The 18,689-nt window shown below is 52.1% G+C and overlaps 2 protein-coding genes across 3 annotated transcripts in view; both read left to right on the forward strand.

Moving 5' to 3' along the window:
* MMD2 (monocyte to macrophage differentiation associated 2) overlaps nt 1-2,764 on the forward strand; it is a 35,038-nt gene extending 32,274 nt beyond the window's left edge. The window contains exon 8 of the mRNA XM_066344431.1: nt 1,349-2,764. Coding sequence (XP_066200528.1) covers nt 1,349-1,394 — 46 coding nt within the window. The 3' untranslated portion in view covers nt 1,395-2,764. The remainder of the gene's footprint in view (nt 1-1,348) is intronic.
* Nucleotides 2,765-13,152: 10,388 nt separating this feature from the next.
* RADIL (Rap associating with DIL domain) overlaps nt 13,153-18,689 on the forward strand; it is a 54,950-nt gene continuing 49,413 nt past the window's right edge. For both annotated transcript variants that reach the window (XM_066344427.1, XM_066344428.1), the window contains exons 1-2: nt 13,153-13,247; nt 17,163-17,760. In XM_066344427.1, coding sequence (XP_066200524.1) covers nt 17,226-17,760 — 535 coding nt within the window. In that variant the 5' untranslated portion in view covers nt 13,153-13,247; nt 17,163-17,225. The remainder of the gene's footprint in view (nt 13,248-17,162; nt 17,761-18,689) is intronic.

Below are 18,689 nucleotides of genomic sequence, written 5' to 3' on the forward strand. Positions count from 1 at the left end.
CACCCCTGGGGGACCCTGGGATTTAACTGGAAAAGTCAGAACAGTGACCCCCAGCATGAGATGGGAGTTGTGGGGTGGGAGTTGGCTTTGTGCCTACTCTGCAGGTGGTCTGGTTGGTGGTGGTGGGGGGGAAGGGATATGTGGTTGTCAGCCCATGTGGTGATGGGACCTCTCCCATCTGAGACTGTCCCCTTCAGGTTGAGGGTATCGGTGTGCTCTGCATGTGTCTGGCACCCCAGAGACTGCTTGTTAATATTCGGGAGTTGGGCCCTGGCCGGTTGGCTCAGTGGTAGAGCGTTGGCCTGGCGTGCAGGAGTCCCGGGTTCGATTCCCAGCCAGGGCACACAGGAGAGGCGCCCATCTGCTTCTCCACCCCTCCCCCTCTCCTTCCTCTCTGTCTCTCTCTTCCCCTCCCGCAGCCAAGGCTCCATTGGAGCAAAGATGGCCCGGGCGCTGGGGATGGCTCCTTGGCCTCTGCCCCAGGCGCTAGAATGGCTCTGGTCCTGGCAGAGCGACGCCCCGGAGGGGCAGAGTGTCGCCCCCTGGTGGGCATGCCGGGTGGATCCGGTCGGGCGCATGCGGGAGTCTGTCTGACTGTCTCCCCGTTTCCAGCTTCAGAAAAATACAAAAAAAAAAAAATATTTGGGAGTTGGGTTAGTCATCAAACCACTGGTCCTGTGAGACTGGTCCTGATGGGAGGATTTACACCATGGAAATTGGCAAAGGCTACAGAGCGGAGCTTCCCGGTTTGGGAGATCTAGCACGACGTTGCCTTCAGGCTGTGGACGCTCGTCAGCCGCCCGTCCCTCCTCATCCGCGTCACAGGCAGCGTCTGCGCGGTTACGGGCGTGGCGTGCGCATGCGCACACCCATGTTCTCAGATCATTCTCTCCCGGCTGCTTAGAGAGGCTAAGTGACTTGTCCACCGTCATCTAGAGGCGCAGGGGAGGGTCTGGGATCTGAGTCACCATCCTTGGGTGTCACGTCCTTCCTCCTTCCCCAGCACTGGGGTGTCTTGCTCCCAGAGAGCTGAGTGGTGGGGCAGCAGGTGAGAGCATCTCCTTAGCCTCCTTCTGGGGCCTCCCTGCTCCTGATGTCAGCCGCCTCACATCTCGGCAGCTGAGTCCCTGAACTTGGTCAGGTTTTGGGGGCGAAGACACTGTGTGCCCAAAGCCTCCTGTGGGGCCTGGCAGCCCTTGAGCTCTGAGCCCGCTGGACAGGGAGAAGGCTGCAGGTTTGTCCCCCCCTTAGGGTGTTAATATCCCTACAGATAGCTTTTTCTCCACCAGCATCTTTAAGATAAAGGGGTATTTAAATACCTTCATAAGGCAATATTTTTTTTTAAAAGGACTATGGATCCGAACCTAGAGAAGTGGCTGTTTTTCTTCCCGTGACATTTTGGGGTGAAGATTTGGGACCTGCCGGGCCGGCACAGTCATGACTGATGACCTTGGGTCGGGGTGGGCTCTCTGCCCACAGAGTCGCCTCTTGCCTGTGTCCTGGCACACCTGTCTTCGTCATGGGCTGTCAGTCCGACTTGTACCCTGGCTGTGGTTTCAGAGGGGCGGGGCCGTGTCCCAGCTGTGGCTCGGCGGCCTGCACGGGGAGGGTTACCGGTGCGTCCTGGGATCTGTCCATCGCATCCTGTGGGACCAGGCTCCGGGTGGTGGGCGGCTGTCCTCTGCTTATTCCCAGACGTCGGTGTCACCCAAACCTTTCTGATTACTACCCATCACGTCACATTGTGGTTCCAGTTTATACAGCCATCCTTGGGTAGGACCTACTGTGCACTGCATGGTGAGATGTGACCGTCCCTCTCTGTCCTGTCTAGTCTCATCCTGTCCTACCCCATGGCATTTTTTTTTCCAAGTTGCTGGTTGCAACCCCTACATTGGTTTTATGACCCACAGGTGGGGTCTGAATCCTCTGTTCTAGAAACCACTCTTGCCGGTACTCCTAGAAAGCTGTGGACATTGGTTATTATGTGCTTAGTGCCTGCTGATTGGCAGGGGTCAACATGGTGCCATCCTTGGGAACCTGGTGTCCTAAACCACACAGGGACAGCTAAGGGGAAAGAAATAATTCAGAGCACTGAGGACCTGGTTACTCAGAACCCTGACCCCACTGCGAGGAATACAAGACCAGCTTTTTGGGTCTCTTGTCCTGGTGATAGCTCCATGCTCCGGAGGGCCTTGGGGGCTGGGTGGTCACGTTGGATGCCCTCCGGGAGGGTGGCACGCCGGAACATGTGGGCATCAGCTCAGGCAGGCCTGGGAAGGCAGGAGGGAGCAAGTGGATCCTTTTAAAGAAAGGAGTAGATCCAACTTTGGGAGAGCTGCTTTGCCTCTGAGAGCAGTTTCAGATTTCAGGCTGCGACTCTGCACGGGGCGGTGTGTGTGTGTGTGTGTGTGTGTGTCTGTGTGTGTGTGTGTGTGCTGCCAGTCCTGGTCACACCCGTGAGGCTTCCCACAAACCCGCCCACTCTGGGCAGGCGTGGCCCCTGCTGCTCGGAAGGCCTTTCCTTGGGGGTGGAGACAGGAGCTCTGACTGTCTTTCATACTCACTTTTATACACCTGTCATGGCGACAATGCTTGACAATGGCATTTGTGGCATGAGTTTTCAAAAGTGTCCTGCTGGCATTGGACCCTCTCTGTGTTTGTGAAGTGGCTATTTTGTATTATTAACACAGTTATTTGATAAACGTTTGTAATGGAGAATAATCCCGCCAGTAAATGTTATTGTCTCGGGCGGAGTAGAAAGAACTTCAAGAAATAAAAAATTCAAGATGCCTCACTCTTGCTCCGTTGTCTTTTCTTTTCTTTCTTTCTTTTTTTTAATTGATTTCCAGAGAGAGGAGAGGAGAGGGGGTGGGGTAACAGGAAACATCAACTTGCTTCTCGTATGTGCCTTGACCGGGCAAGCCCAGGGTTTCGAACCGGCAACCTCAGCATTCCAGTTGGACACTTTATCCACCGCGCCACCACAGGTCAGGCTCGCCCAGTTGTCTCTATAAAAACAACAGTCGTCAGTTCTTTTTTCAGAAAAGCATTCTCTGTCCATTGTAGAGAATCTGGACTCTGTAGGAAAGCACAGGTTAAGTGAAGAAGGCTGGGATAGCTGTCTCTTGCTATATAACACATTCTTCTAAAACAAAGTGCCATCCAATAGATATCATCACCAGCCTCTCTCATGGCTTCTGCCAGTCAGGACTTCAGAGTCTGGGTCTCCGCTGGAGGATGTGGAGGCTTGTCCACTCTCGTGTCTGGTGGCTGATGCTGGCAGCTGGCTAGGAGGACCCGTGCTGGGGAAGCTGGCCAAACACCTTGTTTCGAAATGTAGTTTTTATTGCCCCGCAGGTTAGGGCGAGGCCAACAGAGTAGGAGATGACCCCCACTGAAAAGATGGTTTGTGACTTACACTTCCCAAGAGAAGGGGAACAGGCCGCCACGCAGGGCCACTCGGGGAAGCACCAGGGTCCATCAGGAGGCAGAGAAAGCCAGAGGAAGAGGCGTGGACAAGAGCCTTTACTGTGGTCTCAGTGGGGAGGAGCCAGGTGGGGTGAGGTGAGCGGACTTAGGAACTGGCTGGCTTGGATAACGTCCAGGTCTCTGAGGGACGGGGGTAGTTCCTAGTTCTGTGGTCCTTGGTCCTGGGGTGGTGAGGGCAGGGTGATAGTGACCTGGAGTCTAAGAGCCCGATAGAGGAGGAATGGTCTTCAGATCGGTTTGCTTGCATATGAAAGATGAGCTCACAGGTGAATTGTTTATAACCTCTAGGGCAAGGGTAGTCAAACTTTTTTTTTTTTTTTTTGTATTTTTTTTTTTTTTTTCTGAAGCTGGAAACAGGGAGGCAGTCAGACAGACTCCTGCATGCGCCCGACCGGGATCCACCCGGCACGCCCACCAGGGGGCGATGCTCTGCTCATCCGGGGCGTCACTCTGTTGGGACCAGAGCCACTCTAGCGCCTGAGGCAGAGGCCATGGAGCCATTCCCAGCGCCCGGGACATCCTTGCTCCAATGGAGCCTTGGCTGCGGGAGGGGAAGAGAGAGACAGAGAGGAAGGAGAGGGGGAGGGGTAGAGAAGCAGATGGGCGCTTCTCCTATGTGCCTTGGCCGGGAATCGAACCCGGGACTCCTGCACGCCAGGCTGATGCTCTACCACTGAGCCAACCGGCCAGAGCGGGTAGTCAACCTTTTTATACCTACCGCCCACTTTTGTATCTCTGTTAGTAGTAAAATTTTCTAACCACCCACCAGTTCCACAGTAATGGTGATTTATAAAGTAGGGAAGTCACTTTACTTTATAAAATTTATAAAGCAGAGTTACAGCAAGTTGAAGTATATAATAATAATTACTTACCAAATACTTTATGTCGGATTTTCACTAAGTTTGGCAGAATAAATTTAGGTTGATGCTTTATCCACTGTGCCACCATAGGCCAGGCCAGAATAAATCTTTATAAAACAACTTACTTTAGTTAAATCTATCTTTTTATTTATACTTTGGTTGCTCCGCTACCACCTACCGTGAAAGCTGGAACGCCCATTAGTGGGCAGTAGGGACCGGGTTGACCACCACTGCTCTAGGAATTGGCTGACTCTGGGAGGGGCAGTTCTTCCCATGCTCAGTAAGGCCTCCAATGACAAGACATTAGAAGAAAAGACATGCTTAACACACACCCACAACTGACTTCCCCGTGAGGTCTGAGCTTCCTTACACCATGGTGGCTGGGTGCCAAGAGAAGTTAGCCTGGCAGGAGACATAGAAGTTATGTTTTGTGACTTCTGCCATATTCTGATTTTTTAGCTGTGTTAAACACAGCTAAAAAAAGTCTTCCCTGCCTGACCGGATGGTGGCGCAGTGGATAGAGCATCGGACTGGGACACGGAGGACCCAGGTTCGAAACTCCGAGTTCGCCAGCTTGAGCACTGGCTCATCTGGTTTGAGCAAGGCTCACCAGCTTGAGCCCAAGGTCACTGGCTTGAGCAAGGGGTCACTCGGTCTGCTGTAACCCCCCCAGTCAAGGCACATATGAGAAAGCAATCAATGAACAACGAAGGTGCTGCAAGGAAGAATTGATGCTTCACATCTCTCTCCTGATGCTTCTCATCTCTCTCCCTTCCTGTCTATCCCTATCTGTTTCTCTCTCTGTCTCTGTCACCAAAGGAAAAAAAAAAGGTCTTCCCAAGGTCAAGGGGAGGAGATGTGGATCAGAGAGAGGAGGGTCTCAGTGGCCACGTGACAAATACAGTGGATAGGACATGGATTGAGGTGGACATCTTTGGAAATTGTCATCTGCCACAAAATCCATCGCCAAGAAATAACCAGTTAACATTTGCTACCAGCATGCCTTTCGGTTGTGACGTTTTTTACAGAAGAGATCTGTTATGAATGAAACATAGTTGGTTTCAGACAAGTCCTTCAGCTGCTCTCGGCTCAAGTTATGGTAGAGGCTCTCACACATTTTTTTTTCCCCTTGTGAACCGGAAAGAAGGTCTTTGGCTGGACCAAGCTAACTTTGACCCCAGGTTTGAAAAGTGGTCACTAATTCTCCCATTCTCAGTTAAAAAAATAAAGTCAATAGATCATGTTTTCTCAGTCTGGTTTTTCCTATACATACACCATACCCCAAGTGGTTACCTTCTAACAAATGCTTCCAAGATGACAAGTAAACAAATAACAAAGTAGAATTCATAGAAATGTTAGACTTAGCCAAACGCATTTGTTTCTTCCATAATGTGTTGTGATTTTTATGTCGCGACCATCCGGCATGATCGTATTTTTGGCTAATGAAGTTGATCCTTACTCCTCTGTGGGTCAAGATACAACTTTTCAACATGGTCTCCAGTCCCATGAGACCCGACTCTTTGGAGGCTTTATGCATAAATATTCCAATGACCACTGTGGCAGATGCTTTGTTGTCTCACCCAGCTTAAAATTTTTGACAGTTAAGTGAACGTAGTTCAAGTTTTCTTTAGGATGGGTCACACACGCACAAGAATGACGTCACTTGATACGACCTGTATTCACGGTGTCAAAACCTTTGTTGGTTGGTTGGTTTGAACTGAACACGGCCCCACCATGCCAGCTTCCTCCCCTACCTACATGAGAATGACTTTAAAAGCGATATTTTCCCCAGTTAAATGTCTCTTATCTGAGCTCCGGATTCCTAGAGCGCATCGCCTACTGGCTGTCTACAGCAGGACAGGCATCTAATCTTCACACTGCCTCATACGAGATGTCATCCCTCTGTCTTCCTGCTGGGCTTCCTCTGGTACCCCACCCAATGACCAGTGCCCGGAGGTACTAACTTGAAAGTTGCTCAGTATATGATGTGGGAAGAAAAATAATGATTGCTTCCTCAGAGAAGAAGAAGAAGAAATAAAAAAAGCCATTCCAATTGGACAGGAGGAAATAACAACTGTCATTGTTCGCTGATGACATGATAATTGTACGTAGAAAACCCTAAAGACTCTACCAAAAAACCACTAGAGCTAATAAAAGAATTTGGCAAAGTAGCAAGATACAAAATGAATACTCAGAAATCAGTGGCATTTTTATACACCAATAATGAACTATCAGAAAGGGAAATTAAGGAAACAATCCCACATACTATTGCAACAACAACAACAAAGGGATGGGCTGACTTTAGCTTAGCGGTTCCTTCGAGTCAAGTTCGCTTGTTAAAGAATAAGGTAACGTCAGAATAAATTGAACCAAGGAGGTAAAAGATCTGTACCCAGAAAATTATAGGACATTGAAGAAAGAAATTGACAAAGATACAATTAAGTGGAAGCACATACCCTGTTAATGGATCAGGAGAATTAACATTATTAAAATGCCCGCAGTACCCAAAGCAGTCTAATCTATGGATGTAACACAGTTCCTATTAAAATACCAATGGCGGCCCTGGCCGGTTGGCTCAGCGGTAGAGCATCGGCCTGGCGTGCAGGGGACCCGGGTTCGGTTCCCGGCCAGGGCACATAGGAGAAGCACCCATTTGCTTCTCCACCACCCCCTCCTTCCTCTCTGTCTCTCTCTTCCCCTCCCGCAGTCAAGGCTCCATTGAAGCAAAGATGGCCCGGGTGCTGGGGATGGCTCCTTGGCCTCTGCCCCAGGCGCTAGAGTGGCTCTGGTCTCGGCAGAGCGACGCCCCGGAGGGGCAGAGCATCGCCCCCTGGTGGGCAGAGCGTTGTCCCCTGGTGGGCGTGCCAGGTGGATCCCGGTCGGGCGCATGCGGGAGTCTGTCTGACTGTCTCCCCGTTTCTAGCTTCAGAAAAATACAAAAAAAAAAAAAAAAATACCAATGGCATATGTCACAGATGTAGAACAAATATTCCAAAGAGTTATATGGAACCAAAAGCGACCCTGAATAGCCTCAGCAGTCTTGAGAAAGAAGAACAGCGTTGTAGGCATCACACGACCTACAAAGACTGCTGTAAGACCATTTTAATTAAAGCAGCCTGGTGTGGCAGAAGAACAGAACAGAGAGCCCAGAAATAAACCCACGACTTTATGGTCAACTAATATTTGACAAAGGAGGCAAGAGCATACAGTGGAGTAAAGACAGTCTCTTCAGTAAATGAATGAATGATGTTGGGAAAACTGGACAGGTACAGGCAAAAACAAAACGAAACAAAAAACCAAACCCAGACCCCCAATTTATACCATACACAAGAATAAACTCAAAATGGTTTAAAGACTTAAATGTAAGTCATGAAACCATAAAATTCCTAGAAGAAAACACAGGCAATATCATCTCAGACATCTCTCCTAGCAATATTTTTCCTAGATATATTTCCTTGGGCAAAGGAAACCAGGGAAAAAATAAAACAAATGGGACCACGTCAAACTAAAAAGCTTTTGCATAGCAAAAGAAACCATCAACAAAATGAAAAGACAACCCACTGAATGGGAGAACATATTCTTCAATACATCCGATAAGGGGTTAATATCCAAAATTATAAAATTCAACACGAGGCAGACAAACAATCTAATGGGCCAAGGACCTGAATAGACACTCCTCCAAAGAGGACATACAGATGGTCAATAGACATATGAAAAAATGCTCAGCATCACTAATCTTCAGAGAGATGCAAATTAAAACCACAATGAGATATCACCTCACACCTGCCAGAGTGGCTGTCATCAATAAATCAACAAACAACAAGTGCTGGTGAGGGTGTGGAGAAAAGGAACCCTTGTGCACTGTCGGGAATGTAGACTGTTGTAGCCACTGTGGAAAAGAGTATGGAGTTACCTCAGCAAATTAAAAATGGATCTGCCCTTTGACCCAGGGATCTCACTATTGGGAATACACCCTAAGAATCCCAAACACGAATTCAAAAGACTACCTATACCCCTGTGTTCATTGCAAGGTTATTTACAATAGCCAAGATCTGGAAACAGTCCAAGTGGCCATCAGTTGATGAGTGAATAAAAAAGCAGTGGTACATATACACAGTGGAGTACTAGGCAGCCATAGAAAAGAAGGAAACCTTATTTTTTTGCGACGGCATGGATATAGACCTGGAGATGATTATGCCAGGTGATATGAGCCAGTCAGAGAAAGATGAATACCATATGATTTCACTTATATGTGGGATCTAGTGAACAGCATCAACTGATGAACAAAATAGAAACAGAGACATGGGCACATAGAACAGACGGACAGTGGTCCGAGGGGAGGGGAAGGGGGGCCCGGATGAAAGAAGGTGAAGGAATTATCCCCCCCCCCCCAAATATATATATAGCTAGAACACGTAGACACAGAAAACAGGGTGGTGACAGCCAGAGGGAAAGGGCGTTGGGGACTTGGGGACGGGTGGAGGTGGGCAAAGAGGGAGGGGAATGGGGCGGACAGAGCTTTGCTCGGATGAGGTGCACAGATGGTGTTTTATTTATAAGCTGTGCGCTTGAAACCTGTGTGGTTTTGCAAACCAATGTCATCCCAATACATTCAATTAATAATAATAGAAAAAACTAAAATAAAATAAAAAAAAAAGATTGCTGTTTTTGGCTGACCAGTCCACAGGGACTGACCAAACCCAGAGCACTGCTATTTATAGGTTTGGGGGCTGAGTTCTTCCAGAATGGAATCCAGGATGAAATCACTTGTTTTGCTAACCCCCTCCAGTGATAGGGGCCGTAACAGTCTCTGAAAGAAAGCTGGGATTTACAGCTGTGCCGGTGCCTGCTGGGCCCTACCCTTCCTTTTTCTGGTCTTCCCCCCAAACCCTCCCCCTCCCTCTGCCCCTGGACCCTTCATCCCTGGGAACCTGCCCTCTGACCTTAACCAGATGTTTTTCCTTTGGGCTCGTTTGGTCCTTTCCGTGAAAAAGTCCCCGGACTCTGCCGCCCTCTGTTGGCCATACAGGGAACTTTAAAGACTTCATTTTCGTTCAGTGAATTTCCAAAGATATTCCACCCTTTAAGTTCAAAAACTCGTTCTGCTCACCTGCCCCAGGGCCCAGGGCTGGATACAGAGTTGAATAAAAGCCAGTCCTCACCCTTGGGAAGCACCCCGTTGAGGCAGAAGGTGAGAGGTGGGATGGGCGGAAATCTATTCATGCCTTTGTTGACTCACTTAACAAAAATATTTACTGAGCACCTACTCGGTGCCAAGTATAGCAATGAAAAAGACAGATGAGTCGCCTGCCATTATGGGACACATCACCGTGGTGCATGTTGAATACACAAATAGTAACAAAGTCCTATGATTAAATAAAAGAGGCAATGAGCTAGAGAATGACTGCAGGGTGATGGTCAGGAGACAGTCGTGGCGCTGAGTTTTTTTTATTTTTTTTCTTAAGCTGGAAATGGGGAGAGACAGTCAGACAGACTCCCGCATGCGCCCAACCGGGATCCACCCGGCACGCCCACCAGGGGCGAGGCTCTGCCCACCAGGGGACGATGCTCTGCTGCGACCAGAGCCACTCTAGCGCCTGGGGCAGAGGCCAAGGAGCCATCCCCAGCGCCCGGGCCATCTTTGCTCCAATGGAGCCTCGGCTGCGGGAGGGGAAGAGAGACAGAGAGGAAGGAGAGGGGGAGGGGTGGAGAAGCAAATGGGCGCTTCTCCTATGTGCCCTGGCCGGGAATCGAACCCGGGTTCCCCGCACGCCAGGCCAACGCTCTACCGCTGAGCCAACTGGCCAGGGCCGTGGCGCTGAGTTTTAACAAGAGGACGGTGCCAGTATGCAGACATGACAACAAGAAGAGCATTTTCGGGAGAGGAGGCAGCCAGGGGAAATCTTCCAGAGGAGGCTATGAGCTTAGTGTTTGAAGACAGAAGTCTGGGGGGCTGGAGCTCCATGGCAGAAGCAGAGAGCAGTTGGAGCGGTCGACAGACAGGGACCACTTGGGGTGGGGTTGTGCCAGCCCTACTTTAGTCTAAGTGCAATTATAGAGGATTACAGGTGAGGTATGACAACATCCAGTTTGTATGTAAGGAATGTAGTTTGATACGATGTGAACTCGGTCCAGTAAAACGATAAAAGGAAAAAGGCTGTGGCAGCCGGGATGGGGGGGGGCATGGAACCCCATCGAGTTGGGGAGACCTTCCCGAACATGGCATGTTAGTTATCTGTTGTTGCACAACAAACTGCCCCCAAAGAGAGTGGCACAGTGACATAGGTCAGGAATGAACAAATTGTCCTTCCATGCAGTTTTGGAGGGTTGGGAATTTTGGGGGCAGCTTTGCTGGATGGTTCTGGCACAGGGTCCTTCACTAGATGCCGTCAGGATGGCGGTCAGGGCTGCATTCATCCGACATCTCTTAGAGCCGGAGGACCTGCATTCGAGATGGCTCGCTCACGTGGATAGGGAGTTGGTGCTGCTGTTTGCAGGAGATCTGAGTTTCTCTCTAGGGCAGGGGTTTCCCCCCAAAGCGAGTGATCCAAGAGAGAGAGCAAGGTTCAGCAGCTATGTCTTTTATATATAGTTTAGCTCCAGAAGTCACCCTGCCATTTTATCAACATCTTATGGGTTACATAGGTCAGCCCTAGTTAACAAGGCAAGGGACCCCACAGGGGCATGGAAACCAGAAGGTATGAATCATGGGGACCATCTTGGAGGTTGGCTTACCATATAACACCTCATCTGAGTCGTAATGACTAGAAATGGGCCAGGTGATGACGTTGTTGCAGTGGACTGAACTATGCCCCCCCCCCCCCGTAAAATTCCTATGTTGAAGTCTTAAACTCTCAATACCTCAGAATGTGACTGTATTTGGAGATGCAGTATTTTAAAGAGAGGATTAAGTTCAATGGAGGTCAGGAGAATAGGTCCTAATCCAATAGATAGGATGCAGACACACATAGAGGAACAACCACGGCAGGGAGGGGAGGAGATAGTCATCTACACGCCAAGGAGAGAAGCCTCAGGAGAAACCAACCCTGCTGGCACCTTGGTATTGAACTTCTAGACTCCAGGACAATGAAACAATCAAGTTGCTGTTTAAGACCTCCCCCCAGTCTGTGGTATGTTGCTATGGCAGGCATTGCTGACTAATACAGTTGGGAAAGGCATTTCCAGGTTGAGGATATGACTTGAGCAAAGAGGTAGAGGTGTGAAACACTGGTTGCCTTCCTGGGTCCTAAGCGGAGGGGGGGAGGGACACACACACACAAATGTTTACTGTAAAGGGCCAGAAAGTAAATATTTTAAGCTGTTTGGCCTGTCGAATCTGTTGCATGAAAACATTTATAGACCACATGTAGACAAACGGACATAGCTGTGCTCCAATAAAACTTGATAAAAACAGCGGCTCAGGTTTGGCCCGTCGGGGCCATAGTTTGCCAACCTCTGCCAAAGAGGGGGTATGAGGCAGGGAGGGCGGATGCGCTTAGACCATGGTGAGAAACAGCTTACGTGGAAAACCCAGGCCTGAACCCAGGCTCTCCTTCCAGCTCTCATATCTGTTTCTTCAGGGTCTGGGTGAGGGAAGTTGTGTAGGCGATGGGGAGCCCTGTAAAGGTTTCTGTGTGCATGTGGGGAGTCCTATGCAGGGAACTATTTAATCACACAGTCCCAACTCTTGGATTTATCTCTAGCTGTCTGACCTCTCTGAGCCTGTTTTCTCATCTGTTAAGTTAGAGTAACAACCAGGGTTTTGTCCCATAAGGGTTGATGTGAGCTGTAAATGAGATGACCTATCTAGGGAAAGCCCCTAGTGTAGGGCCTGGCATACAGTAGGTGATCAATAAATGCCTGTTCCCTCTTCCCACTTTCCCTTGGCAAATATGGAGTTCATTTTGCAACAGCTGCCAACCCAAAAGTTCACTCCCAGGGTCAGAATTCTGCATCTTTATATCCGAGGCTACATGATGCTCCCAGCTCTAGACTGAACCTCGTGGTACAAAGGGACCTGTCTGCGAGAAGCCGTTCTCCAAGGTGAAACCCCAGCCATAGGGCTGGTGCCAAAGTGAGCTCTGAGGACACGAGTTTCTTTTAAAACACGGTTACCCAAGGAGGGTGGTTGGGCCAGAGCCCCGGAGCTGACCTGGCCCGGTTTTGCATCGTTGTAAGCAGAAGAGTGCCATGATCTGATTTGTCATTTAATACTCTGGCTGCTGGGTGGGAGACAGATTGCAGGGGAGACAGAACCAGCCACTCTCATCCCCTCTTTCATGTCTTAGATGTGGGCCGCCTGCTTCTGGTAAACGCTTGCTTTAAGCCTGTCCTCTTCTTTACTTGGCCCCGTCCACTGCAGGACTAATAGGTGGGACAAAACACAGACCACTTGTTCCCCAGAGCCTGACGTTAGCACTGGACACCCAAGATTAGTTGGGACTCCGCCCCTCCTGCCACGGTCCAGTCCCTTCCACGATAGAAGAGGGAGCATGGCACAGCCCCGCCCCTCTGGCACTAGCCCCGCCCCTGTTCCAGAGGCCCCTCCCATGACTTTTAGGCCACGCCCCAGACTTAATTGGCTGTTCAGTGGCGCCAGTGCCCAGACCAACTCCTCACCAGCTCCGCCCTTCCCTGTAAGCCCCGCCCCCTCGAGGGCTCGGCCCTGTCCATTGGGTGGCCTGCAGGAGGAGCCGTCACCCTGACCTCCTCTTCTAGTTCCTGGCCCTGCCTCCAATAGGCCCCGCCCGCCGAAGCCCTGCCCCCTCGAGGCCCCGCCCCATCCGTTGAGCGGCCGGCAGGAGGCGCCTCGAGCGGGTCACCTCACGGGCTCAGGCTAACGGCGGGTGTGGGAGCCACGCGGGAACGCGGAGGCGGCGGCGGCGGGCTGGGCTGGAGGTGAGTGCGGGGTGCGCGAGGAGAGGCAGCGGACGCGGGGCTGCTGCACCGCGGTCTGGGCTCTGGGGCGCAAAAGACCGAGCCGGGAGGCGGCGGGACTCGGCCAGTGGGGCCCTCACCGGGCATCTCTCCCTGGCGGGCCACCTAGGCTAGGCTTGTCCTGTTGCCATGGAAACCGGCCGGCTCTTGGGGCCTAGTACGGCCTTGGGGGGTCGAGACCTGAAGTCTGGCTACACGGGTGAGGGTGGCCCCCAGCCTTTGGATTCTAGGGGGGTCGGCTGTGGCCACTGCCCCCTGCGACCTCTGGACCTTGGCCCCTCCAACCCAGAGGCTCTCGGGGGGTCTTAAATCTCTCTGATGGTCCCCTTGGAGGAGGGTCTGGAAGCGCGGGCGCCGCGGGGAAGCCGGGCGCGGGGGTCCACACCCTCCCTCTAGGGTCTGCGTGACCCCCATACCCGCCCGCCCACAGCCCGTCCTGGTTTTCCTGTTCGCACAGCAGCGCGGCCCCTCCCCACTCGTGTGCCCACTGCAAGCACCGTCTCCCAGCTGTTTCTGTACCATTTCCAGCCCTTGGACAAATACTGCATCTAAGAAAACAGATGCTGAGCTGGAGCTCCAGGGGGGGGGGGGGCCGCGGAAGGAACCAGCTTACTGCCCATCGGGGAGCCGGCTGATGGCCCCCCCCACCCCCATCCCCACCCCCCGGAGCTGCAGACCCGCTGGCTCGGGCCCCAGCGCCCCGTCAAGTGTTTGGTTAATCTGAATTGCCGAAAAGAATTTTCCTCCAAGTCCCGGGTGATCACAGGTGTCTCCAGTTAGCGCGGGCTACCTCTCTCCTGCATTCCAGGGAGGAGCACAGCCCTTCGTCCCATTGGCGGAAAAAACAAACAAACAAAAAAAAACACATCAACCCCCCTCTCAAGAGGCTTGAGCATGTCAGAATGAAATCTGATTAAATTATTTTGTATTGGAAAGCATCGCTCTGGCTGGAGCTGTCAGGATAGGATTTATGGACGGCGGGGATAAAAGCAGAGCCTGCAAGCCCACCCGCTTCCTTTCCTGCCCTGGTGGAAACGCTAATGGATTCCACATTGCGGCGCTGGACCGGCCGCGTCCTCCACCCATTTCGTCAGCCTCACACTGACCTCGCGCACTGCACCCGCTGGTGTGACTGGAGCTTGTTTTTTCATCAGAACTTGGGACTCTTCCCTGAGACCAAGAGAAAAACATTCTCTAAGAGAAGTAGCAGCCAGCGTCCTACACCCTCGGGCCCAGTGTTCCCCCCAAGTATTAGTGTGAAAGACGAGAGAACTGGTTCAGAAAAGGAGAAAGGTGGGTGTCCCTCCCCAAACCAGATCCGGTACCTCGGGCGTGCCCCGCTCCTGCACTCTTGTCCTTTCAAAAAACGAATCCGTCCCATTTTGACAAACAGGCTATATACTCTGCATTCGGTGATTGTGAAGGAAGGTGGTGGCCAGTGGACAAGTGACCGTCTGTGGTTACTCTCTGAAAATGGCCACAGAGAGAATAACCACGAGGAGAATAAAGCTTCCTGATAAAAAAGACCAGGGTCTGTGTTTACTGGGACCCCCCGGGGCTTTGGAAGGAGTTCCTGAAGAGGGACGGATCTCGGATCACGCAGGCCGCCATGTTTTCTGCCCTCTTTTCCTCAACACGGCTAACTTGGCCTCAGAATCAGTGCTAGGGAGGGCCCAAAATGAGGGAGGGGTGTTCGCTTCCAAGGCCCTGGAGAGTGAGCTAGCAGTCGTATCTGTAATCTTTATTTTTTATTGAGGCAGAATTGTATTAGCTTTAGCATGATTTTTTTTTTTTTTAATTCATTTTAGAGAGGAGAGACAGAGAGAGAGAGAAGTGGGGGGAGGAGCTGGAAGCATCAACTCCCATATGTGCCTTGACCAGGCAAGACCAGGGTTTCTAACCGGCGACCTCAGCATTTCCAGGTTGATGCTTTTATCCACTGCGCCACCACAGGTCAGGCTTGTATTAGCTTTAGATGTACAGACTCTAGATCCACCGTGGTGCGAAATCACAATTCACCTTTCCATCGTATCCGGGGCTTTGTAAACGTCTGTGTTTACTTCATAGCTTTTCTGTGACATGGGCTTTTTGGGTTTAGACACGGTATCTGCAGTTTTGGGCATCGGATTTAAGTTTTTATTCAGACACCATTTGGAAAGGCAGAAGCTTCTGAGCCACAAGCTGCTGCCACTTTGGGTTTGGGTTGGGACCCTGGGGCTCTGCTTGGAGGCGGCCAGGTAAGGGGCGTGTCTGTGGAGGGCTCAGGTCCTCTGAGCGAGGGGTGTCTGGGGGGCAGGTGCTGGCAGCTTTGGAGGCAGGCCTGCGCCTTTCAGGAGGCGGCCCTGGAGGTGCTGGTGCGCTGTGCGAAGCCGTGCACTTGGATGTGTGCTCTCTGAGATGCTTTGTTGTAATCAAATCGAAGCCTTTGACAGGCCCATGTGGGGAGGCCGTTGCCAGCTCGGGCCTCTCTAGGATTTGATGAAGGGACTTGTCACATTCCTCAGGGGAGGAGAAATGAAGCCTCTGACATACTTATTCCTTTACAGCCTCACTCACTCGAGGCCACAGAGACCTCGTGTGCTGGTTCTGCTCAGGACACTTGACTGCTTTCAGCAAGGTCAAGTCTTCAGGAAGCCGCTCACAAGAAAAGCTTTGCTGTGGCCAAGCGTGAGGCAGAGGCTGTTGGAACAGGGGGTATCTTCACCCCAAGTCCTCAAAGCCTTGTCCAGTGTCTGTGGAGCTAGGAGGGAGTCAGGACTGAGGGTGTTGACTTGAGCCGAGTTTAGTCTTGACACCTGTCACAGTGGAAGGTGCCCAGTGCTGCCAGGTCCTCACTGGGACCTGGACACTGTTTCTAGAGGCTTCCAGAAAACGGGCTTTTCTCTTTGGTCTGTCTGCTCTTGTGTCTGGTGAGGACATGGAAGTGGGTACCTGGGTCCGGCGGTGTGTGTGGTTTTCAGTCCTCCTCCGACTCGGGGCTGAGCTTGGTGTTAATGCAGCAGAGACAGCTCTCTCTGCCGCACCTCTGCTCCGGCACAGATCCAGGGGAGCCTGGTACACTGTCACTCTAGAATCGAGGCCCTTGGAGCACTAAGTACACTAGAATGATGATTATGACACCCAGAGTATCCAGGAGCTGTTTCCTAGTTTCCCCGCCAGGACAGCATCTGTGGCCTGGACAGGGCCCGAAGACCAGTCTGGACGTGGTGGGTGGAATGCACACATTCCAGGCATGCCTCCCCTGCTTCTGGAAGAGCCCTTTTGTGTCCATTGTGGTCGTGTGGATATTCTGGTGCTGTCACCCCAGGGACGTGGCTTCTTTCAGCCAGGACCAGTCATGGCCCGCTTTCCGATGAGTCTTCTGCTCCAGGCTGTGGTGTAGGAGATGCTGGGTTTAGGGAGACCAGGCATCTGTACTCTCCGTTGTTTACGACTTCTCTTTGGGTGTGATGTAGTAGGTGGCGGGCTGCTAGGGGGAGATGGGGCTGTCCTGCCAGGATCCCAGCCTGCGAGTATAGCCCACGGCCACGGCCATGGCCACCGCTGCTTCCTGGCTGTCCAATGGGTGTGTGTGAGCCCAGCACTTTCCAGCCGTCAGAATCGTACACTAGGGTGTGTCTTCCTTTTGGTGACATCATCATGCCTCCTCATAGTGGCTTTCCTTGAAGGGCAGGCACTGAGCCCATTCACACCTGCACTGTCCCCTGCACTGTCCCCTGTGGTGCCCCCACCACAGCGGGGACTCAGCTGAGGGTGGTATGTTTGCTGCTGTGTTGGTACCAACCCGATGGCCTTTTCTGTGAAGTCTGTTACAGTTCACATGAGCCTCATCTGCTTTCGGTGCTTCTGATGGTCAGTGCTTGTGTCTCCTCCCAGGACACGGCCACTTCCCTGCCTCCGGCTGAGGCCACAGTCTTTGCCCATGAAGACTGGCCCACCATGTTCTATGGGACCCACTTCATCATGTCTCCACCCACCAAGAGCAAGCTGAAGCGGCAGAGCCAGCTGTTGTCCAGTGTGCTGTCCCGGACGCTGAGCTACAAGTACCGTGACCTGGACACCACCTTCGCCAGCCTGGGTGCCAGCGATGATCCCGCAGAGCTCTCTACCCAGCTCTCAGCCCCCGGGGTCCTGAAAGTGTTTGGGGACAGCGTCTGCACGGGCACCCATTACAAGAGCGTCCTGGCCACCGGCACATCCAGCGCCCAGGAGCTGGTGAAAGAGGCCCTGGAGCGCTATGCCCTGAGCCCCGAGCGCGCCAGCCAGTACGTGCTGTGTGATGTGGTGGGCCAGGCGGGTGACTGCGGGCGCCAGTGGCAGGCTGAATGCTTTCGGGTGTTTGGGGACAATGAGAAGCCCCTCCTGATCCAGGAATTATGGAAACCCCGGGAAGGCTTGTCCCGGCGGTTTGAGCTGAGGAAGAGGTCAGATGTGGAGGAGCTGACGGCCAAGGACGTGGACACCGTGACAGCAGGTGGGTGGCTCCAGAGGAGACCCGGGAATGGCCGGAGCTGGTCAGGGGAGGGCCGGGGGTCGTGTTTGCTCTGACGAGGGCGGTCAGGACCTCTGTCACGTGTTTGAGGACTTCCTCTTAAACTCACTACTTTCACGGTGGCCGTCTGGAGACGACAGCGGTCTGCACTGCAAGGCGCCTGCTGGTGTGCTCGGTGGCTCCAGTGCAGTCAGAGGTATTTATTGTAGGCAGCCTCTTCCTTCTGTGTCGGGATTGGTGTCCCCGCCCCTGGCAGTCCTGTCATTAGGTGCAGAGACACCATGTCAGTGCAGGTGCATTACAGAAAGTCCCATCCATGCCTGAGGCCCTGGTGACTCTTAGGGGTCTTTCTCCAGGGCTGTGGGTTGCATTGGGTTTGTGCAGGTCTTGGGGCCAGGCAGTGGGGCTGTGCTGGAGGGAGGCCCCGCTTTAAAGCAGGTGGTCATTGTCCATCTGAGGTCCTCAGGTAGCCATGGCAGCTCTGAGCCCTGCCCTGGGGCAGGAGTGGCCTGAGGCCTCTGCTCTGTGTCCGGCTGTTATTCAGTTGGTGAAAAGAATTGATTGTCTTAATAGGTAAGTGAAACAAAAGCAACTCTTTCAAATATTAAAAGACTCTTAAGTGTATCTCAGATCATATTTGACATTTTCTAGTGTCCTGTACAAAAGGGTGGCTTTACATTAGCAAGTGGACTTGTCCTATGTGGCCCAGAGTGGAAGGACATTAAATGGCTTTAGAACTGACACTCAATTTTGTGATACTCCAGGGTGGAAAAGGGCCTTTTAGCCTCTGCGATGAGTTGTGCGTGTCCCCGAGCTGTGCCTGTCCCGGGGTGTTGTGGATGCTCTTTCCTCTAGTTTGCTCCTGGGGTGAACGTGGAGCCCCCCACCTTGCACCACTGGCGTGTGACGAT

This window comes from Saccopteryx leptura, chromosome 6 (genome assembly GCF_036850995.1).
Source record: "Saccopteryx leptura isolate mSacLep1 chromosome 6, mSacLep1_pri_phased_curated, whole genome shotgun sequence".
NCBI lineage: Eukaryota > Metazoa > Chordata > Mammalia > Chiroptera > Emballonuridae > Saccopteryx > Saccopteryx leptura.